The sequence below is a fragment of the Hydra viridissima genome, unplaced genomic scaffold (genome assembly GCF_058129835.1).
Source record: "Hydra viridissima isolate aposymbiotic clone 2 unplaced genomic scaffold, HvirCarnegie_v1 scaffold_15, whole genome shotgun sequence".
Lineage (NCBI taxonomy): Eukaryota > Metazoa > Cnidaria > Hydrozoa > Anthoathecata > Hydridae > Hydra > Hydra viridissima.
This window is the reverse complement of record NW_028324314.1, coordinates 9570001-9593050: the sequence shown is the minus strand read 5'-3', so window position 1 is coordinate 9593050 and position 23050 is coordinate 9570001. Positions and strand designations below refer to the sequence as shown.

Below are 23050 nucleotides of genomic sequence, written 5' to 3'. Positions count from 1 at the left end.
TTAACTAAGATTACTGCTGCAATCATTGATGTTAATAGTTTATTCTAAATACATTGAAATAAAAGTAGTTAATTGCATATTTTTGTGCTTTTCAAATTATTGCTATTTGATATTCTGATTTTTCATGTATTTATTTTCAAAAAATTATATTTGATATTCCGATTTATTACCTCTTTAGATTTTTATGTCATCATATCAATGTAGTCCTCTTTCAACAGCAGAAGGAATTATAAACACATTCAGGCAGTGCAGTCGATTTCAAGAAGGAAAAGATCTTGAAACTTTTGCATCAGTTGTTGTTTTGGATGAAGTTGGTTTAGCAGAAGACTCTCCTCGAATGCCTTTAAAGGCACTTCATCCATTGTTAGAAGACGGAACTGATGGTTCTGAAGACCTTACATTAGATGGTTCTTCTCTGAAGAACAAGAGAGTAGCTTTTATTGGCATATCTAATTGGTCTCTAGATCCTGCTAAAATGAATAGAGGTATTATGCTTTACAGAGGTCAGCCTGATCTGGAAGAACTAGTCCGTACTGCCAGGTAAATAGTCGCCATAATTCTTTTATACTTTTTTTATGTGTGGATAGAAAATATTGGATGATTTTCTATTAATATTTAAAGCTAATATTAAACAGCAATCCATATTGAGATATTCTTTGAGTCCTTGTATTAAAATGAAAAAAATAAAAGCAGAAATTAGTAACTAAAAATGAAATTAAAAAAAAACTGTTTTAGCATTTAAGACTTAACTACCAAAAAAATAATATAAAACAAAACTACTATGCATGATACATGAATCTTCAAGTGAAAAGTTGGACAGAAAAATGTAAGTAAATGAGAAATTTTATCTTAAACCTTTTTGGTAAATCGAGGCAGTTTACCAACTTAAAATGATGGATTTTTACAAGTCACATAAAACAATATCCAAAGATGAATAAAAGTATCTAAAGTTGTTGCATTAAATATAAGTAACATACTATATTTAATCCAATTTTTTTACCATTTATTTTACACATTAAATAATTTTTATTTCTAAAATTGTTTCATAAACCCTAAAACAAATTACTTTTTGCATTAATTGTAATAGCAAAAATTATTACATTATAGACTTACACATTATTTTAAACATAAAAACATTAAATATAAAAAAAGGCACATCTAAAATCTTTTTTTTAAATTTGTATTTACCAAACAATAATTTAACATATATAACCTCTGCACAGTTGATGAGTTAACATTTACACAAGTCATAGATTAATACTCTGATTCATATAAAAGCAATATGAGCTTATTATTATTATGTTTTACTATTACTCCAATTCACATAAAATTATTAATAAACATACTTTGGCGTGAATCTTTTCTAAAAAAAAAGGAAACAAATAAAAATTAAATTTTTATCTGAAGCATTTAATTTCCATGAAAAGAATACGACTCAAATATATCAGTAAGATCCATTTGATGAGGTTAAGTTAAGAAATTGACTAACTTCAATAAAGGATTTTATTTTAATTAGGAATAGTGCATTGAATTGCATTAAATGCTATACTAATTATTATTAAAAGTATATACTAATAATGCTCTGCTCTTGTATTATTATATAATACAGAAGAGTATATAATACAAAAAAAAAAAAAAAGGAATTTCTTACAAATAATTAACTATTATATTAACATTTATGCATATAAAAAAAAAATGGAAAAGCTACCAAAAGAAATTTTCAATCTGTTATCAATCTTGCTGCAATAACTGTGCTGGTTCTTGCTGTTTTTAAGACCAGATCATTTTTTTTTGTGAGAATCTGATGCTTTTCCAAGAAAAATAAATAAATCTGTCCCAAAACTAATGCAAATAGTTAGCAGCTATATTTTAAAATTTATACAGATAATTATCTTTTTAGAGATATATGTTCCAGTGATACTCCTGTTTTTGGGAAGATAGCATTTTTGTTTGAACCTCTGACAAATGGATATTTAAAAGTTTATCACAAACAAATTGAATGCAATGTTTTAAAAAAGTACAGAAAAGAAGAGTTCTTTGGCTTGAGAGACTTTTATAGGTGACAGTTCTGTAAATATTTTGTTTGTTAACAAGGGTGTAAAAATATAAATAATAGCATTCATGAAAAGTTTATGAAAAAAATTTAGTTTTTTCTAGAACCCTAAAAGAATTCTTGCACTGAGTATATTCTAAATAATATTTTAACAAAAGTTTTTAAAACAATTTTGTTTTATAAATAATTTTTAAATAGTAAAAAGTGAATAATGAAAAAAATTTTTAATTGCTTTTATTTAAATATTGTTTAAGTTTCCTCAGACTTTAAGTTTTAATTTGATTGTAATACCATTAAAAATGTTTTAAATCTAATATTAGAAATATCAATTAACAATAAGGATTTGCAGCAGTACAAGATATTAAATTTAAAATATAAATCTAAAAACTTTTACAGCATTTATAAAAAGTAGGAGTAGTTAATGCTGCATGCAATTTTAGATTTAATTTTTTAAGATATTTATAACTTTTTAATAAAACAATGAAATTTTTTTTTTTTTTTTTTCATTTAAATACTGTTTAACTTTCCTCAGAATCTTTAGCTCATAGCGTTGATTGTGATGTCATTAAAAAAGCTTTAAATTTAATATAAAAAATATCAATAAATAATAAGGATTTTCTGTGGTACAAAGCACTGATTTTAAAATATGATTCAAATAATTTTTATGGCATTTATAAAAAGTAGAAACAGTTAATCTTGCATACAGTTTTGCATTCATATTTTTAACATATGTTTAATTTTTCAGTTTGTTAAAGCTGGTTTTTTGCTTTGCACGAAAGCATCAAAATATTCCCCCATGCTCAGATATTGAGCATGCAGTTAGAAGAAATTTTAGCGGACTTGAAGAACTTGACACATGGAGTATCTTTAAATCATTTTTGCCACCTACATTATTACTTGAGGTAAAAAGTAAATGCTTTTAACTATACTTCATAAATGATTTGCATTGAAAAGCTACAGACCTGTACACTAGTAGGTCATACTTATTAACCTCAATTTAGAATGAACTTCCATATGCAGATGTATCTGCATTGCAGTTGATAGCTGACAATTTTGCTGATAATTGTCCCTGTTATGAAAATCGAAAGTCTTCTGAAAAATTGGAAAAAACACACTGTTTAAGCTCTCGATATCTTCTTTTAATGACTGATGATTATGCTGCTTTGCCAATCATTGAGCAACATTATATAAAAGACAATAAAAAAAGTTGTGTCATTTTCGGAAGTAGCTTTCCAAAAGACCAGCAGTTTACTCAAGTAAGTAATGAAGTTTATAATTAGATGCAATAGATTATTTGCTTTTTTGAAAGTTAGATTTTTTTTACTGTAAATAGTATTTATAATGTAATTCAATTTTTAAAGGTTTGTCGCGATATCAATAGAATAAAGATTTGCATGGAGACAGGCACTAGGGTTGTTTTGCTAAATATGGAAAATCTATATGAAAGTCTTTATGACACATTAAACCAGGTAATTTTTATTATCAAATTACTTTGCAGCCAAATATTTTATGTTGCCTTAATACAAAGTCCTGTCTAATGCATTAATAGAAAGCATATTATTAATTTAGGAAATGGTTAATGGAGCTAATTTAAAATAAAACAAAAGGCTTTAATAATTCTTGTAGCAAACAAATTGTCAACACAATTTTTTTATGAGTTTTAATGGTTTTTTTTGGCAGTTTATAAGTAGTCTTTTCAGTAGTCTGCTTAACATCGGAAAGCAGATTTTGAGAAATGTTTAAATTACATTTTAATTTATACTTTCCAATATTTGAACTTGATTTTTGAATTTATCTTCCCATAAATATGTTTATAAAGTTTTTGGATTGTAATAAAAATTAGCGACTCTTACAAATAATATTTTCTTTTGTTGTACTTACTCTTGTATCATAATAAATGAAAATAAATTTTTCATTCAAACTGCCCTCCCTTTGCTTTTATACATGCATGATGGCCGATTCTCAATGGTAGCTTGCATAATATCCATGGGAAAACTCTCCACTGAAGTCTTCAACAATAGTTTTCTTCTCTTTAAATTTTGATAATGTCTTCTCCTGCCCATGTCCATTGACACTGACTACAATATCTAATGATATTTGTTTTGTGTGTTTAAACCATAGTCTAGCGCCTTCATACCAGATGCCTCTCAAAAGCATCACAGATGCTAGAGTTTGTAGGCAACCATTTCTTTGCAGATCTTCAATACTTTTTCATAGTGCAACATTCAAACTATTTTCTGGCTTCCTCTCAACTCTATGTAATTTGGTTGCTACAATGCAATTTTCTTTATCACCCCATTCCATGTGTACTGCTTCATACACGTTGACTTACTGATTGTAATAATACCACATAGGAATGCAGATTGCCCAAACAAAACTTTCAGAGGTTTTGCTGATTTTTTTAGATTTCAAAATTCATCAAGTTTGTGTAGCAGTATTTATAGTGGGACTAGGTATATAGTTCTACTTAAATCTAAAATCATGTTTCCTGATTTTAAAATTCTAAACTGCTTATTTAGCAGCTTAGATTTCTTACTAATTAAAAGGTTTTTTTAAAATGTTCTTAAAGATCTAAAAATTTAAATTTTTTTTTAAAGTTACTGCTCTTGTTTTTGTAAACAAAGCACAAGCTTTTTAAATTTTTTTAGAAAAGAGAATAGTAGAAAAATCCTGCTTTAAAATAGCTAAATACTTTAACCCCTTGAATATTGGAGTGTATACTACTTTTATGTTACAATTTTAACTGTCAATGTATTAATGTAAATCCCTTCAATATAATGATATTTCATTAAAATTTTTAGTATTATGTATCTCTTGGAGGAAAAAACTATGTAGATTTAGGCATTGGAACTCACCGAGTTAAATGCAGAGTGCATGAAGATTTTCGGTGAGGTTATTTATAAAACTTTTTATACTGTCTTATAAATTCTTGATAGATTTTCCTTCTTTTTTTGCAAAAACAATATGGTTGGTACTTATTTTAACTTTGGGGAAAAAATTGATTTAGCATTTAACATGTAAATTTTGACTAAAACCTTTTTTTTTTGAAATGTGTTATATTTATAAATTACATACAATACTCTTGATAATGGCACTTCTATTTAAGGAAAATATGTAATTTTAAAGTTTGATTTTATGTTATATGTAAATTGAAGTGTGAATTTTATTTGTAAATATAACACATTTTATTTTATTTTATTTGGAGTGAGCATGAACAAGTAAAGTGTGGTGCTAACTCTAAGTTGGTATCACAACTAAGAAAATAATGAATGCGATGAAAATAGTTTTGTTTATCTCAAATATGTTTTATAAAAGGATATTGTGAAACAATTTTATTCAATTCCTGCTCACTAAATATTTTTAAAGTTGATTATCTAATTTTTTTTAGGCTCATAGTGATTGCAGATAAAATCAATGTGTACAACACCTTCCCAATACCTCTTATAAATAGACTAGAGAAGCATGTTTTAACAATATTGAATGGGATGAAGCCTTTACAAGTATTAGTGGCAGAAAGGCTTAAAAAATGGGTTTTTGATTTTTCTTGCTTAAAATCATCAACGTAAGTCTTTCTCTTGTTTTCCATTGTTTTGTAAGTCTAAAATTTGTTCAGTTTTTCATTTCAGAGTTAAGTTTAAACAATAAAGCTTTAGATAAAATCTTTTTTAGACATGAGTTTGAACCTTCTGAATCATTTATTGGGTACACCGAAGACAGTTGTGCATCTATTATACTTAAAGTTTCCCAAATGTATAACAATCCTGATGAGGTATGTGTTTGGATTGTAATTAAAAATTGGTTTTGAAACTGTTTGAGGTTTTTCATTTTCCTTATATTTTTTGTATTTTTCTTTAGTTTAGCACAATTTATTTTAACATTTTCCAGTTTCCTTAATAAGAAATTAAAAAAAAAATAGAATTAAGAAAAAAAAATTTAAAAAAATTTAGCTAAAATACATTAAACTTTACATGAAAAATCTTTTTTTTGTTAACTCTTGTTGACTGCAAAGTTTTCGAAATATTTTTTTCAAAAACTTTGCAGTCTTTAAGAAAAAACAATTTTAAAAAATTTAGAAAAAAAAAATATAACAAACTTTGTATGAAAAATCTTTTATTTGTAAACCCTTGTTGGTTGCAAAGTTTTTAAAAATTTTCTTTCAAACAGGTGATTTAGTATTTTCTTTCAGACACGTGATGCAGTATTTTTCAATAATTTTGATTTTTTAGAATATTAGGGCTTTGCATATGATTTATTTGGAAAAAAATTTGATTTCGCATGTAACATGTTTTAAGATATAGATTGCACAGAATTCTAAACCAGATGGGTATGTCAAACTGAGTATGCGTCTGTTTAGTATGTTTTATTATTACTTTTTTTTTTTGGTCTTAACATGAAAAGGTTTTACTTTTGACAAACAGCTCATGTATTCAGCATACACTTTAAACTTCCCATTTGCAAATCATCAGAGTTCATATGAAAAAAAAAACAAGAAAACAAAAACACTTGTTTTCCAATTTTTACATTCTAACAAATATCAGCAGTGGGAGATTAGAGAGGTTTATTAGGCTAGAAGATTTGGAAAAGAAAAAGGAAGCTTATTTAGCTAAGCTGAAGCTTAATATGATGGAAAAAAATGAGCATGAGAAATTTTTGTGCTGAAAAAATTTGCCTTCAAATAAAATATGGAACATATCTTTATTCATGGTATCCATAATTGTTGTCATTATTTTTAAATTCTGAAAAAATGAAATAAAAATTAAAATTGTTGGTTTAATGCAATAGAATCCATTTGCTTGTCAAGGGTCTGACTCTGAGTCATAATAATTGATGAAGAATTTTTTGTTATCTCCAAATAAATTATTAACTCTTTAAAACTCAGCATTAAAATTGAAAAATCAAAATGAAAATTAAAACATGATTAACTACATTTTTTATGATATAAAATTTTATGTATATTATGTTGGAGAGTTAAAGAATCAAAATGAGGGAGCAAAAGAAAAATAAAGACCAATATTGAATTTGTTTTATTTTATTCAAAAAGGTAATTCTTATTGGGGATAAGTTTTCATGACATAATTTTTTATGCAAATAAGTTAAGCAATCTCAAGTAACTTCAATCCTTATGTTTTAATTATGATAACTATTTTCTGTCATTGACACATTGAACAGTAATCGTAATCATAAAGTAGTACTAACCGCAATGCACTACTAAAGTTCAATTAATTTTCATCAAACTTCAAAGTTACAAAATAAAGAGTGATAAAAAACAGAGATGAACAATATTCTAAGTATAATGCTGTATGACATACCCTTAATTTTTAGTCAATCTTTTTTTCAAGTAGGAAATCAAAATATTGCAATACATTTAAAACTCAGAAATCAATATAAATATCACGTTTTATCTGAAACAAAACACAAGAGAATTATAAAACTAATGGATTGTTTGATTAAAAAATAAATTTTTGAGCTTTTACCCAGATAAATTTATAAGGTTAGGTTTTTTTTGCAAAAAAATTTCAATTTGAAATTTTTACATTCTTTGAAATAGTCTAAATTTTTCATTTTTTTTATTTAGATTTTTGAAGAAAGTTGTCGGGCGCTACTAAAATTAGCTACTCCTGACTCATTATCCCGTGTTGTAAAAACAAACTTAAAAGATAAGTTTGATTACTATTGGAATATTTATTTTGTTGAGCAGTTTCATTACAATCTGGTGGAATATCTTCAAAATGAACTTGAAAATTCAGATAGCAAGTTTATGCAGGTATTTTAAATCAAAAATCAACAAAAGGTTTGATCTGCAAAAAGTAACTATTAAATTATATCAGTTCAATAATAAATGTTAGGTAGTATATTTATTTCTTAGGTATAATTTGTTCATTTAAATATAATTTGTTTTTGAAATGTAGTTATTTTTTGTAAAAGTTGAAACTCCACTGTACTAAAAAAATTAGAAGCAAATCCACGTTTTAAACATTTTTGAAAATCTTTATTGAATTTTGAAACTAATGAAATTCTGCTTTTTCTGATATTTGACATGTATTTGTAAAGGATTTGTTCTTGATAATAGTCATAAAGACTTGCAGTTATACAGATCTACCACCATATTTTTTCCTCTGTTTTGAAAAGATTCCTTAAATTCTATGCAAATTGCTTTGAAAGTAAATAGTTACTTTTTTAAATAGCTGTAACACCCATAGTTGTAACACACAAAATTGTAACACCCAAAATTGTGAAATAATGTATGGCTTGAAGTAGTATAAACAAACAACAATATCATAAAGTAAAATATTTTAGTATTAAGTATGTTTTTAGGTAACCACTTTTTCAAGACTTTTATCACCATGTGACAAAGAGCTTCTAAATGATGAGCTAAACAATTTTAAAATTGAGATGATTTCTCTAATGCAGTTTCAAACTGAAAAATCCTTCAGAGATTGTCTAAGGTAGATTTTTGTTTGGTATTCCAAAATTTGATATTGCAAAACTTTTTACTACAAATAAACACTGTCATTTTATCTGATGTCTCAATACACTTGCACATATGTTTCACGTATCTTTAGAAAAGTTATTTTTAAGTTCATGTTTATATGCTAAATTGGCATGGTACATTAGTCTTTTTTTCCTTATTCTAATGAAGAATTCAAATCTTTTAAACTTATGTCCTCATGGAAAATATAAACATTTGTTTAAAGTTATCATTTTTTTTAGAAATTTCTGCAGTGTTGAAAGCAAACAAAGAAAGCTTATTATCATCCAAGCAAATAATGCACAAGAGAGGAGCAAGCTGATTTCATGTGCTCAATATATTTGTAAAGAAGTAAAAGATCAGTTTGAAGTGAAAAAGATATCTGTTCTTTTTATCTTGCAACTAAACTATAAAGCTAAACGCCTAAATTTATTAAGCTCTTTGTCATTCTGGGAGTGCTGCCATATTGATGAATTGCGTAGATCAAGCTTACCATCTTTTATCAAGTATTCTGGCATATCTTTGCATGAAATTCTGAGTTTTGATGATGCAAGATTACAAATGATTCAACTAATTTTAGGCTGTATTCAAATGACTATTAGACGATTGAGCGAAACAAAACAAATGAGTATTGAAGAAATCTCACAGAGAATTGACATTGTAACCAAATTTTTAAGAAGCAATCCAGGAGGTTAAGTACTTTTCATCATTATTATAGATGAAATATAAAAATGATTCAATTAGTTCCAGTATCCATAATTAGTTCCATATGTTAATATAGAACAATCCACCATATGCTATGTTAAAGTATGCATAATAGCTATTTTATAAAACCTTAAATCATATCTAGGAAGCTCGACTTTTTAGTTGTCTAAATAACTTTAAAAAAAGCATTTTTAAATATTAGAAAATTGATATAATTGCAATATTTACATATAGATTTTTTTGTTCAGATTTTCAATACCTGTTTGTCACAACCATATTGCAGTTGCTTCAAAAAGGTTTAGCTGAAGAAGACAGCAAAATGCTACCTGATTATGTTATAAATTGGGTACAACATGAAGCAATTGAACAAAAGTATCAACCTGCATATGGAACTTTTAGGCAGGCATTATTTTGTTATGCTGAAGATCGCATTGTGCCTATTCTTGCCTCTATTCTTTCAAGTTTAGATAGTTTTGGAAATCTTGGAGTTGTTTGTAGAGAACCAGAATACACAGAGTTGTGGTTGAACCTGTTTTCTAAAATTACCTTCATCTCAAAAAATGTAACATTAAAATTGTCAAATCCATTTTTTCGTTGCAAGTTTCCATTTTCAGATAGGATTTTTAAAGAAATTGATGATGCATTTAAAAGTTATATAAAACCAGGTTAGATTTTTTTTTATTTGGCAACAATAAAAAATAGCCATTACACAGAAAATAACTGTTGATTATTAACTAACTTTATGTATATATAAACACATACATACATAGTCACACACAAATAAATATATATATATGTGTATGTGTATATATATATATATATATATATATATATATATATATATATATATATATATATATATATATATATATATATATATATGTATATATATATATATACATATTTATCCATGTGTGAGTATATATGTATGTATGTATGTATGTATGTATGTATGTATGTATGTATGTATGTATGTATGTATGTATGTATGTATGTATGTATGTATATGTATGTATGTATATTAGGGTGGTAACTTTTTTTAAATTTGTAAGGCCATGGTACTACTAATAAAAATTCTCTACAATCCATGTCAGTCCACTACAGTTAGTAGACTAACTGTAGTGGACTGACTGAAGTCCTTTATTTTTTTACAGGGATGCTTTGGTACGCATTTCCATGTGGTGTACCCCACCATATAAAACTTGTTTTTCATACAGCTGCTTATCTTTCCCGCAAAGCAACTCTCCATTTGTACAACAAGTGATGTCAAATATACCAGCAAAAGTTACTTTTTCATCTTTCTGACCAGGGTGCTTTATAAATGTGTCATGTTCAGATATTAAATATTCCACTCTTCTTACTATATACTTCAATTTTATGACAGGGAAATTTAATTTTTTGATCCTCAAAGACTCTAATTCTTCCGCAATCATTTTAAATCCACTTTTGTGACACCTCGTTTTTTGCAAGATAATGGTATCTGGCATAGATAGCACTTTTCAAAGGTATTTTGCAGTAATTCTCCAATGATGCAATCTTACCAGATTTGAAAAAGCCATTCAACCACATAAAATTGCTTTTTCAAATCTGGATCAGAAAATTAAATTCGCTTTTTCAAATTTGAATCATACATGTTTTACAATCTTTATGGCCATACATGTTATGCAATCTTTGCATGGGAAAACTCCTGAGAGCCTTAATCTACGCTTTATATTCAGAAATATTTATTACATATCATGTTGCTTCACTTTCAATAACATTATTACACAAACAACAAATCTTATATTTTTTGGTGGGTGATATTTTTGAAATTAAAACCAAAAATAAAGATATACTTCCTTATTTCAACTTTTTTCTCATAGTGTAGGGCTATGGCGTCATATTTTCTGGAAAAAAGTCAAAAAGCTACTAGCCTAATGGATATATATACATATCAGACTTTTAATATTGGCAATTTTCTATTATATGTCATTGCAATTGATTGAATGTTATCAAAATGTAATCAAAATGTTTATTAGATTATGAAAAACTGTTTTGATAATTTTTATTTACAAGATGCAACCCATGAAGCACATGACTACAAGCAAATTTATGACATAGTAGCATCTTTACCAATGGGAAACCTAATTATCAGTTTGCCGACCCAATGTGTTGATGATTATATTTATGACTTGGTGCGTTTAAGATTTTCTGATCAATGTCAAAGTCCTCATCAAGGCCAAAGTTCTTACAAAGTAATTATTAATATTTTTAAATTTTATTATATACTTTTTATTTTTTCAGAAGCTTGTTGGTGACAAATTTAATGTTCATTTAAATTCTTTTAGATCTTAGCATTTGCTTTAATTTCTTTTGCAAAATCTATTGTTGCTGTGAGAGATAAACAATTTAAAGAACTTAAAATTATAAAACTAAACACAATTAAAAAAGCTAAATGCGATATAATTGTTATGCACATTGTTCTAAGCACCAAAGTATTTCAAGAGAGACTTGAAAATATTGCATTTATGCTTATAAACTATCCAGAAGTCGGAGAAAATCTTCAAGTTGAAAAAGCTCTATTTGTAAGTTATTTGTTTGGTTGGTTTTGAATTTTTTTGTATTTGTAATAGGTGTTGTTGTTTTTTTTGTTTTTTTTTTGTTTTTTTCTTCCTTGTATAATTCCTTGAGTTTTTTTCAAAGGATATAGATGTGTTGGTTATGGATAGATTGCTATATGATATTGCTTCTAAACCCTTCTGTCCTGGTGTTATTGAAGAAATAAGAAAAGGAAAAGTTTGGGTTGTTAATGTTGTTGAATCTGCAATGAAGAGCAGTTGCAATGCTGTAGCAAAACAAATCATAAACCAATCACAGTATGATATATTAAAGTTATAACAGAGTTCTATATATTTCTATCATGATAAATTTGTGCACTTATATGCTTTTCATGCTCAAACAAACTTAATCCACAAAAGGCACATGCAGCTTACTCATTTAATTTCAAGGATGTTCTTAATTTTTCTGTTTTTTTTTTTTTTAAATTTGGAATTAAACAGCTGTTGAGAAAAAATATAATCAAAAAATAAAATCACATAAATATAATCAAAAACATCAAAAAGTATATAAAAGTATAAATGTTTTTTTTCATGTTTAGACTAAAATGGTGTAAGCTTCGAGTTTGTCAAAAGTTTGCTGATCTTGTTTTTCAATCTTCAACCTGTTTTTGCAATCACCAAGTTGTGTTATTGAGTTCAATGTGGAAGGTTGTTTTTTTAAAATTTATTTAGAAACTGTTTAAAAAGATGTTAGGAGCTTTTTTCTACTTTTTTCAGTCATTAAATGTTTTGTTCTCTTTAAAGTATTTGTTATATAAATTTTTGTCAAATAAATTTTTTTGTCAATAGTAAAGTATAAATATTTATTTTTGGCACAAAAATTAGAAATTAGAGACCCTGTCAAATGATATGCTGACTGTAGAAGCATGGAATATTATTGAAGGATTTTTAAAAGAATCTCTTATGATCAATTTTAACAACATGTATGTAGCAATTAATTATTCAGGATAATTTTTTCCTTAAAATACTTTTTCTTTTTTTGTGTGTGTCTAAGTCATTTTTATAATAATGACAATTAATAAAACTTCTCCTCTTTTTTTACTTTAGTGATGAAGATTGTATGATTTGTTGCAATGAGTTTTCCTTTGTACTACCATGTTGCAGAGCTAATTATCATCTATGTATGCATCGCATTCTTCTTGAAACTTTAACGTGCCCAAAATGTAATGTTACTTTTAATGAAAAAGATATCTTTCAAGAAAGCTTAGAGAGAAGGTATGCTTTCATCTTAAAGTTTTTTAACAGTTGTGTTTTAGGATAGACAGAGCATCAAGTTGCTGTTTTTTCTCATTGAGTTTTACTTTTTGCAGTAAATAAATTGTAACTATGCATTCTAAAAATACTGGTGCCATTCATAACTGAGCTTGAATCGCGTTTTTTTAAAAAATTCCATTAGAATAGTTTTACTTTAAAATTTAGACACATGATTTTTGAAAAAGAAGAATTCAAAAAACGTTGCATTTCTTTTTATGCTGAAATTGTGACTGAGTTTTGCTTTGCAAGGAAAGATTTTAATCGAGTTAGTGAGGATGTTGTAAAAAAGATGTTGGATTATGTTTTTTCTACCAACTGCACTAAAGCATTTTCTCCAATATCAGATTACGCACTAGACTCAACTCCTGTCATTCGCTCATTTCTACTTCAACAGCTTATTCAAAGGTAGTTCTCTTTAAAAATATTACTTTAAAATGTTGCTGATTTTATAGGATTTTTTTACACTTCATTTTGAAGATAAAAATGTTGAAATGATTGTTTTAGTAGCTCTTTCTTTGATACGTTATAAATATTTAAAGGTGCAAAACAGATAATTTTGATATTTATATGTTTTAAAGGAGCTACAGAGAAGTTGAATGCTATCTAAAGCAACACATGTCAAAGTTACTTGCACATACAGATCAAAGTCAGCTTTTTGAAGTTGTAAATCTTTTTATTTATTGCATGGAGGTGAGTTTTTTTTTCTCATATCTACATATTACTGGTAATAAAGTATGAAATATTAAATAGTTGTGCTATTGTATAATTACTATATACAAAGATTTTAGCAACCATTATTGTTCTCCAAAAAGTTTTTAATTATTCATGTTATTATTATTTTTTAAAGGATAAAAAGGAGCTGGAGTTTTCTTTGCTGAAGAAAGAAACTGTAGTTAGTATTGCTCTTCTTAATCATATCTCAGAGGAATTGGTTGAAGCATATAACATAATTCAAGAAGTCAAGCCCAGCGAGTTTTTGACTGACATTTTTTTCCTTGAGCATACTGCTGCATTAAGAGCAATTTTGTCTCTATCAGCTCAGATATTGTGTACTTGGTTCCTTTCGGATAAAAAATCTGATGATCAACGATTGAATTCTACTCTTGATAAATTTTTTGCTACTTTAGCAAAATTTATTCTGAAAAATAAAAATAGTGAAGCTCATATTTATTTGTTAAAACAAATTGTTCGTAATAATGGAATTCAAAGCTTGAAAGAAATTGTGAAGAAATCTGAAATGGAGTGGCTTCTGACTAAAGACGAAGATACTGTAAGTATAAAATTACTCTTTATGCTAAAACAGTAAACAAATTTTTTTGAGATGTTTATTTACTATCCACACAAAATTTTGTGTATGATTTTATTCTTATTTGTAAATAGTACATAACATCATTTTCAGACCAACATAACCAGTTATGAAAAGTTTTTGGTTTATGGAGAGTATTACAAAGACGTTCGCGATCGTTTTGTAGCAAACGTTTTAGAAGAAGATGTATCTGGGATAATTCAACTCGAACAGGTACTTCTGATACACATGTGTCACATATGAATTAATAATCCATCTTATCAGTTAAACTTGATTTATTGTTGATGATAATGGCTCTACATGCACTTGTTCTTTCGTTCCTTATTCACTTCCACCTTTTTAACATTTAACATAATTTTTTTATTTCAGCAAAATGAAAGTAACTCATTTTTTCAGCTGTCAATTTTCAAGGGTGTGTCCAATATTCCTGCAGTGGTAAACAGTTTAAAATTTGTAATGCAGTTTTAACCTGTTTTATTTACATATAGTTTGAAGAAGTTTTTTTTTTGTAATGTTTCTTTTTTTGTTCTCTATAGAATCTTATAAGAATTCAACAAATATTAAAAGTGCAGGTAATTAAACTTGTTTTTTCTGTTCTCTTAATTTATTTTGTTTAAGTTTTGGTCATTTTTATCATTTTTTTTAGACCTGTTTATCTGTCATGAAAACATTTTCTGTTTTGGAACACCTCTCATCTATTTTGTATCATTTTTGGGTTGTGGTTAGTGATGGCAATCCATCTACTTGCCTTTTTAAGTTGTTGGCGACTTGTCCGCAAAATGTTCATGTAAGAACCATATAATATGTAACAATTTTTGTAAAAAAGAGTTTATTCTTATTAGTACTTTTCTTAATCCTTAAACGATGCATAATTTCAAATATTGAAGGCAACAATACTGTGCAAATTTTGAAACTTTGTTGTTCCGTCAGGGTTGGTTTCTTCCTGCAATGCCAAGTGATAACTTATCAGAAGTATTTGGTCTTAATCGTAGTGATGCAAACAATTCCTTTCTCTTTTACGGTAAACCTGTTTGATGAAACAACTACAATTTTCGACGAATATAATTCATATAATATTATTTTATATATTACATTATATATTGCTGTATATTGTTATAATTACTTTATTGTTTAAATTTTCTTTGTATTGTTTAGCATGTCCTCGAGGTCACCCTTACGTTATCACAAATGTAAGAGCTGGCTTTAACTATTCTCCTTTACGGTAAAGTAAATTTTTTTTAAAATAAATAAGCTTTCTTAAAAAAAAAATTTTTTCAGTGTGGTCGCCCAAATCAAACTTATTCCTGCCCTGAGTGTAAATCACCGATTGGTGGAGAAAATCATGCGTTGCTGACTCAGAATTCCGTAATTTCTAATAGGTATCCTTTAAAACATAATTTTCAGCTGCTGTCTACTTGTTCTTATCTAGAAAAGTCAATCTTAGACTTTTTTATATGCTAACATTTGTTTTATCTGTTGCTTTGATTTATTTAAAGAGTTGACACTACAAAACCTGGTCATTGTTTGGGTGCAGCATCTGAACGTACTAACTTCGCAATTCCACAGCGTGATTTGACACCTCTATCTGTCACCTTTCAAAATCTATTAGTGCATCTTTCGTTGCTTGTTGCAACATTGTCAGGTTATGTCAAGGTATTTGTTTTTCTAAAACTCGAATAAAGATAAAGATAATAAAAAAAAGAATAAAGATAAAGAATAAGAGAGTTATCTAAACTATTTTAAATCTTACCATCAATAATTTGTACAAAGGATGTTACAAAGCTGGTGCATCCAGAGGTTAAAGATAATGAAATGCAGACGTTTCTGGAACAACACATTGAAAAGGATCTGACACTTTTATCGAATAGAATTGCAAAGAATAATGATGATACTAACACCGCAGTTCATATTTTACTTAAACACTTGCTTTTAAGTGATGAAAATGGTATTTTTTTATTTGTCTTTTATATTTGATTTATTTTTGTGAATTGTTTTGTTTTCTTTCTTAAAACATTTTCACTTTTTGTTTTTTTTTTTGTTTTTTTTTATAGACAATGTCTTCAAAATGCATTTAACAAGTGTAGATAGCAGGAACCGATATGAAAAAGCATTTGACCAGAAATTTATTCAGCCTTTTCTTCGCGTTCGTTATTTTTTATGCAATTGCTTTTATCACAGCTGATTTTTTCACCATTTGCTTTTTTATTTAGTTTTTTAGTAAAATATGTAAATTGAGCAATTGTTACTTTTTCAGTCTTTGGATGATGAATTGCTTTTGTTTAACAAGTGTTTGGTAACAGACCGATGTGTAAATGACTCGCCGATAATGCGGAAAATATTTGAACTTGATGCAGAACAAAAAAACGAACAGTCTTCTATCACAATTATGAGTCCTCAGCTTTGGTTCTACAGACAGCCAGTTTCAGTTGAAAGTTTAAAGGTTGCTGTGCAATTTAGAGTAGCTACTGGGGGTGAAAACAACATATCAATTCTTGCGAAATTTTTAGAACAGGTTTGCTGTGTTATTTACTAGCTTGATAAATGTTTTGGGTGATTTCTGTTTGCATTTATCGCACTTATTGAAACTTTTTAGGAAGGGGTATTTTCAATGATACACGATTTGCCAGCGATCTTAGAGCTTCAAAAGTTTTTACAAGCCGAGTTCAATTATAAATTAGACAAGCAAACTGCTGTCGATAAATCTGTTAAGCAACTCTTATCAGAGATTCCCAGGGGTGTGTTTTATGATTTAGTTTTTTGCTACAGTTTTCTGCAGCATCTTTATTTAAAATTATTTTATAATATTAGTCGCGTATTAGAAACTATTAGTCGCGTTTTTGGGTTTAGAATTAAAAAAAAAAGCAGACCAACTCTTCAAATGTTTTATTAAAACATGGAATCAGTCGCGTATCCTTTTTACAGGTTAGCTACACTTACTTTTTCTGTAGTATGAAAAAAAAGTACTTGGTTTTACCAATTTATTTTGGGGTACCTTTTGTTTTTATTATATTTTTAAAATACTTTTCATGATTATTTTTTTTTAATCATTTCTCGAGTTTATTTTCGAGGAGTTTAGGTTCTACCTCATTTTTGTTTGTTAGAGAGGGAGAAACGTTTACAACCAACTCTCCCTTTGATAAAACTTGACGAGAACAGCAAGTTGGTATTTTTTATCAGCACAAACTCTGATCATGGTTCGTGTGCCAGTATGTTGATCGATTTTCTAGCTTTTAAGCAAAACGAGTTTTTGGAGGAATGCCACTCAATTAATAGTACCAAAGTTGCTCAGCGTGTTCCAATATCGCAGTTAAAAGAAAGTGATGTCATATCTTATGAACGAAATCGCGATCTTCTTCCGCTAGTTCTTTTAAATTGTGATTACTCTCTTGGGATTGGGAAAGCTCCTAAGATTGAACACAACTTAGAAGTAATTCAAAGACGTCTTTATGAGAATGTTATTTTCGGAAAAGCATTGATTCATAGGGAAGTTATGCAATTCGTTTACAGAGGTGACGTCAAAAGTTTGAACTTCTCTTTGTTGAAGCATTCTGTTCGTCAGGTTTGCTGTTTCTATATATTGTTTGCTGTTTCTATATATTGTTTGCTGTTTTTTGTTTAATGGAAACTGTTTTGCATTTATCAGACGCGCAATAATGTTCTTTTTGCAACGATATTTTTCATGGATCAGTCTAAGTGTAGGCATAAATTTATTTGGAATTCGAAAAATTCAAAATTATGCAGAAATACAGCTGACTAACTTATATTCACATTTACTATCCTTAGGGATTATTTCTATGAAAACCCATGGAAATAATCCATGGTATTTGAATTTACATTTGGAACACAATGGGTCATTACTTTTCCATGAGTTTCCTATTGAAAAACCTTAACCCATGGGTTTCCCATGGTGTACTTTTACCAATTGAAATACCAAAAATTTCATGAGTTTTTTCCACAGATTAGACATGATTCGTGGATTTTTATTGTGGTCGAATATTAAATTGAATTTACTTGTGCTGTCTTTATAGTTTCTCCATGGAATCTTTCAGTTTTTTGTAAATCTCATCGCATTTAAATCGGTCTATAAATACTATACAAACGCATGGTGCATTTTATCAAGCAACATAAATTAAAAAATCTTTTTTTGATTAAAAAAGAGTTTTTCTTATCTACGAAATGCTATCGTGGAAGGAGATCAGTAAATGAAATCCAATGGAAATGTCGTCAAACCCTATAAAAATTTGAGAAATAAGCTATAATGCACATTAAACACTGCTGTTTGACTGCAAAAAAATGCAATATTTCAATTCATTAAAAAAGACTTAATAGAATATCAGAAAATTACATGTATAATATGCGTAAAGTGTACAGAAACATGTTCAATTAAAAATCAAAAAGAATAAATTGAAATAAAAACATTGGAATCGACGAAAACAAGTTTTTTTTTCCTGAAAATATTTAAAATTAAAAGCTTTAGCAAGTAAAAAAAATCATCAATACAATAAAGTAACCACAAATATACTGGACACTTGATATGTAGTTACCAGATAATTAAAGATAAAGTAATAGATAAAACATTGAAAACAATTTAGAAAGTCTCATTTCTTGAAAAAATCAACACTTTAATGCTTTACGGCTTCATTACTTGAAAACCTAAAAAATTTTATTTAGGAGATTGCAGGCTAGACGTTACACGAAACCGCCTTAGCATGACGAAGTCGCACCCGATTGCAACGCAAACTAGTTAACCTCATATTGTTTCCTTTTCTTGCATTGTACAAGATTGTCTCGATTTTGTCGATGTGTTAATTAAATTTTACTTAAAAAATTTCAGGACAAAGAAACAACTCAGTTTAAATAAAATGTGATATAGTGCATATTTATTTTTAAAAATTACTCCTAAAAAATCTTAGCCTTGAAGAAATATATTCTAGTTTTGGCAAAAGCATGCACAGTATTGGCTGAAATAGCACAATCATTGTTTAAAAGACCAGCTAATTGGAAATGTGTCACAACTCCACCTGGTTGTTGTCTGGATTAGGTTCTAGCCATGCCTGAAACGCTTGATAGCACAACTATATAGAGACGCAAGAGAACTGAATGGTTCCACCAGTAGACATGCTAATTAATCGAAACGAATGTCAGCAGTTTCAACAAGTTCTAGCTCCTTCTTCCCATATAGCTCACACAGTAAAAGATTTTTGTTAAAGAAAATAAGTTTAATACCAAGGCCAGCTTGATCAACAGTTTTAAATTTAATCAAATCTGTTTAGGCGTGTATAAACAAAAATTTAATCAAGGTTTGAATAAAGTTTATAAATAGTTTAAAATAAGAACTAGACAGCCGAAATCTGTTACTAAATAAATATAAAAAAAAAGTGGTGCCAAGTTTCTACTGCAAAATTTCTCTGTGTACAACACATCGTCTATGGACATTGATATTATTGTCTATGGACATTATTTTGTATTTCAATCTTAAAAAAAAAACTATTGAAGGGGATGTCTTTGCAATCTTAAATCTATGCGTCACCTTCAATGACACCCTCTTGGACCTTATCACGGAGATTAGAGTCCGGATAATTGACTCATGCCTATTGAAACATAGCTTGGAGATTGTATCTTGAGTATAAAGTTATCTTTTTACATTCTTTAAAATGTTTTCATACTTTCTCCACCTTCAACCAATCACTATTTTTACGAATCGTCCATTAGAAGTAAATTTACTGGTTTTATAGAAACCCCCGCAAAAAAGAATATATTTGTTCAATTTTAATGTTCAGTAAAGTCATTTGCTATTTGCTTCCCTTTTCTTTGTCAAACTTCGCAGCTATTTTATAAGTATTTTAATTTTTTTGGAATAGACTGATATTCCCTCTCCGGACCAAACGAGGATGTTGGCTGAAATGCTTGACGTTGCAGATGTATCTGTTGCTTTGCGTGCTGTTGAAACGGCCATTGGTATATTGATATCTACTGGAGGTGATCCAAACATGTTCTTCAGAGACTATTTAACAAATATTCTTCGAATGAATGAGCAAGAATGCCTAGTCAGCGGAAAGGTTGATTTTCGTGTTTCTCCAGAATATTTAGTTAATATTTTGCTAAATTTTAGATAAGACTATGATCTTATTTTCATGATTTTTAAGATGCACGATTTTATCCGGCTGACGCACTTGTACTCGGTCTGGCTCATGCTTACTGTTGAGCGAGCACGGCGAATATATGCAAGTAACCAGGTATACGATTTTTTTATTCTATTTTTTCAGTAGTGCTGATTTCTTTTGATTTGATAACATTTTATTTTCATTTCTTAGATTCCGTTTCATCTAAAAGAATGTTTTATGTCCGAGGACCTGGACAAAAACGTGGTTGAAAGAATGGAAAAAGATCTGCACCATAACGATACGAATGAGTTGACAAAGCTTATCACTGAATATATTGTTTTAGAGCTACCATTAAGAAGTGAATCTGATGATTCTTTAAAGTAAGCTGTAGTTATACCGTATGATCACTTTTTCACCCGTTTTATATTTGTTACTTTACACAGCTTAAAGACAAAGTTTTCGATGTAAACTCCCTAAATCTAAAACTTCGCAAAATTTAAAGAGAAAATTTAAATAAAACAAAAAAAGTAGTGCTAAAAAAATTTGGAACCTTAAGATTTTTTAAAAAAAGCTATTAAATTAACATTTTCTAAGTTTTATGTTTTATTCTCCTGGAAGGTTAACCGAGGCTCTTCAACTCTATTATGATCAGCAGGAGAAAGAGATCACAGGTGCTGTTGAGTTTATTAGTGAAGAACTTTTACTGAAGCACATTTATTTGTTTTGGAAAATGGTTGTTTCTAACACGTGACATTAAATTACTTTTGTTTTTTTTTTCAAGTTGAAATTTTTTATCAACAGTTTTATTTAAAAGATGTATAAAGTTTTTGTGATTTTATTTTTCGTTGTTTTTGTAATTTTTTTTTATTTCTTTTTAATTTCTTTAGTCTTTTTTTTTTTTTTTTTTTGTTTTTTTTTTTTTTTTAACGTATTTTATAAATAATTATTTCATGATCAGATTGGAAAATATTTTTTGAACTCTGCATTTTAAAATTTGTAATACAAGAAATATTTCGGAAATTTTACTCGTTTCAAAAATCTGAAACTGTTTAAATCAAACGTGAATTTTTCGTTAAATTTTTGCTCCTTCAAGAACTTGCATATCATAAATGTGGTGAACCCAATCTTTATATACTGTTCGTTGAAAAAATGAAATGGAAAAGCAAATAATTTTCTGTGTTCAAATCAAAATGTTGCTTTATCTTCTTTTCCTTTACAAAATCCAAGGGATAGAATAACACTGTATTACACATTACACGACACTGTAGACACATAAAAAACACGCATTAAAGGCGTTGAGTTATGTTTGAATTATGTTCGTTTATTGTTTGTAATTCTATTTTAATAAAAAAAAATTTAATTTTTTTTATTTTTGATATATGATAACAGTGGAACTAGAGACCGCCGATCCGTTACTGTTTATCGGTTTGCGGATTGTGCACCGAATTTTCAATGCTAAACGGTTCAAATTACTTAAGGATTGATTTGATCCGAAAATAATGTATCGGAAAAAAATTCGTTAAAATTTTTTCGGATTATTTTTTCGGATTACTTTTTCGGACTGCAATTCGATTCGATACTTTCGGATCGGATTGCAATTCAAAAATTTTTTTTCAAATTGGAATCTGAACCGATATTATTTTTACGGATTTATACGGATTCAGAATAAAAAATGCTTTTGAAATAAGATTCATTTTTATTTGTTTATAATATTCAAATATACAATAAAAAGAAATGATTTCCTTGTTAAGAAATAAAAAAAATAAAAATCACACTGAAAGTAAATCATTTTCCAAATTCATTTTCTGGCCACACAATGTCTTAAATTTTACTGAGTTGCTTAGTGTTTTCTTTCATATATACCAACTCAACCTTTAAGGTTGAAAGATTTGTTCTTTTAGAGCTGTATATATTCCCTGCTGTTGAGAAAACTCTTTCAGATGTTTATGGTGCAGCAGGTATACAGAGGTTCTTTCTGGCCAGGCTTGACTTATTGGGTAAATATACTGGTTTTGTTTCCAGAATTTCAGTACATTTGTATTTGGTGGAACTGGTTTTAATTCAAATACCTCTCAATTTCAGTAGAAATGGCTTTCCTGGTGCTTGTTTCGCCAGGATTAATGTAACCTGCACCAAACACTTTCTTCCTCAGTTGTTCAGTGAAATCAAAGTTGTCATCATCTTCATCATCCAACATTGAAGGGGAAGGAGTGCTTTGGCTAGCCAAAATTTTTTTTTAGTTTTTCTAATGTTTCCCCCAGCAGCCATCCGTTTGTTGTACAACTTACACAAATAAATTAGAGAATATGATTCAGCTCTTAGCATATTTAGTAATACTGTTTTACAAAACGGACTAGGGTGCTTTAAAGCTGCTGATTGCTTTCCAACCATCAGCAGAAGAACCTTTAAATCTTCTGAAACAGTGTAGTTCAGAAAATTAAGTTTTATTTCATCCAGTGGTATTTTTATGTTTGTATAACTTTGACTATAGAAAGTAAAGTAAAGACACTCTCCAATTATCGATTATGTAGCATGTCATACATGAATAAAGCATGCTAGTGT

The 23050-nt window shown here is 28.2% G+C and overlaps 1 protein-coding gene across 1 annotated transcript in view; it reads left to right on the top strand.

Moving 5' to 3' along the window:
- LOC145193379 (E3 ubiquitin-protein ligase rnf213-alpha-like) overlaps positions 1 to 21321 on the top strand; it is a 70301-nt gene extending 48980 nt beyond the window's left edge. The window contains exons 46-84 of the mRNA XM_090072614.1: positions 179 to 540; positions 1901 to 2059; positions 2799 to 2955; positions 3055 to 3309; positions 3415 to 3522; positions 4855 to 4940; positions 5442 to 5615; positions 5723 to 5822; positions 7629 to 7817; positions 8369 to 8499; positions 8765 to 9213; positions 9476 to 9892; positions 11283 to 11461; positions 11555 to 11791; positions 11910 to 12082; positions 12364 to 12472; positions 12650 to 12747; positions 12872 to 13039; positions 13244 to 13483; positions 13657 to 13768; positions 13926 to 14348; positions 14478 to 14597; positions 14754 to 14819; positions 14921 to 14956; positions 15031 to 15171; positions 15315 to 15405; positions 15540 to 15574; positions 15663 to 15763; positions 15881 to 16037; positions 16155 to 16329; positions 16436 to 16527; positions 16639 to 16896; positions 16978 to 17119; positions 17232 to 17306; positions 17486 to 17943; positions 20246 to 20443; positions 20531 to 20620; positions 20699 to 20868; positions 21107 to 21321. Coding sequence (XP_089928740.1) covers positions 179 to 540; positions 1901 to 2059; positions 2799 to 2955; positions 3055 to 3309; positions 3415 to 3522; positions 4855 to 4940; positions 5442 to 5615; positions 5723 to 5822; positions 7629 to 7817; positions 8369 to 8499; positions 8765 to 9213; positions 9476 to 9892; positions 11283 to 11461; positions 11555 to 11791; positions 11910 to 12082; positions 12364 to 12472; positions 12650 to 12747; positions 12872 to 13039; positions 13244 to 13483; positions 13657 to 13768; positions 13926 to 14348; positions 14478 to 14597; positions 14754 to 14819; positions 14921 to 14956; positions 15031 to 15171; positions 15315 to 15405; positions 15540 to 15574; positions 15663 to 15763; positions 15881 to 16037; positions 16155 to 16329; positions 16436 to 16527; positions 16639 to 16896; positions 16978 to 17119; positions 17232 to 17306; positions 17486 to 17943; positions 20246 to 20443; positions 20531 to 20620; positions 20699 to 20868; positions 21107 to 21239 — 6864 coding nt within the window. The 3' untranslated portion in view covers positions 21240 to 21321. The remainder of the gene's footprint in view (positions 1 to 178; positions 541 to 1900; positions 2060 to 2798; positions 2956 to 3054; positions 3310 to 3414; positions 3523 to 4854; positions 4941 to 5441; positions 5616 to 5722; positions 5823 to 7628; positions 7818 to 8368; positions 8500 to 8764; positions 9214 to 9475; positions 9893 to 11282; positions 11462 to 11554; positions 11792 to 11909; positions 12083 to 12363; positions 12473 to 12649; positions 12748 to 12871; positions 13040 to 13243; positions 13484 to 13656; positions 13769 to 13925; positions 14349 to 14477; positions 14598 to 14753; positions 14820 to 14920; positions 14957 to 15030; positions 15172 to 15314; positions 15406 to 15539; positions 15575 to 15662; positions 15764 to 15880; positions 16038 to 16154; positions 16330 to 16435; positions 16528 to 16638; positions 16897 to 16977; positions 17120 to 17231; positions 17307 to 17485; positions 17944 to 20245; positions 20444 to 20530; positions 20621 to 20698; positions 20869 to 21106) is intronic.
- Positions 21322 to 23050: the final 1729 nt, after the last annotated feature.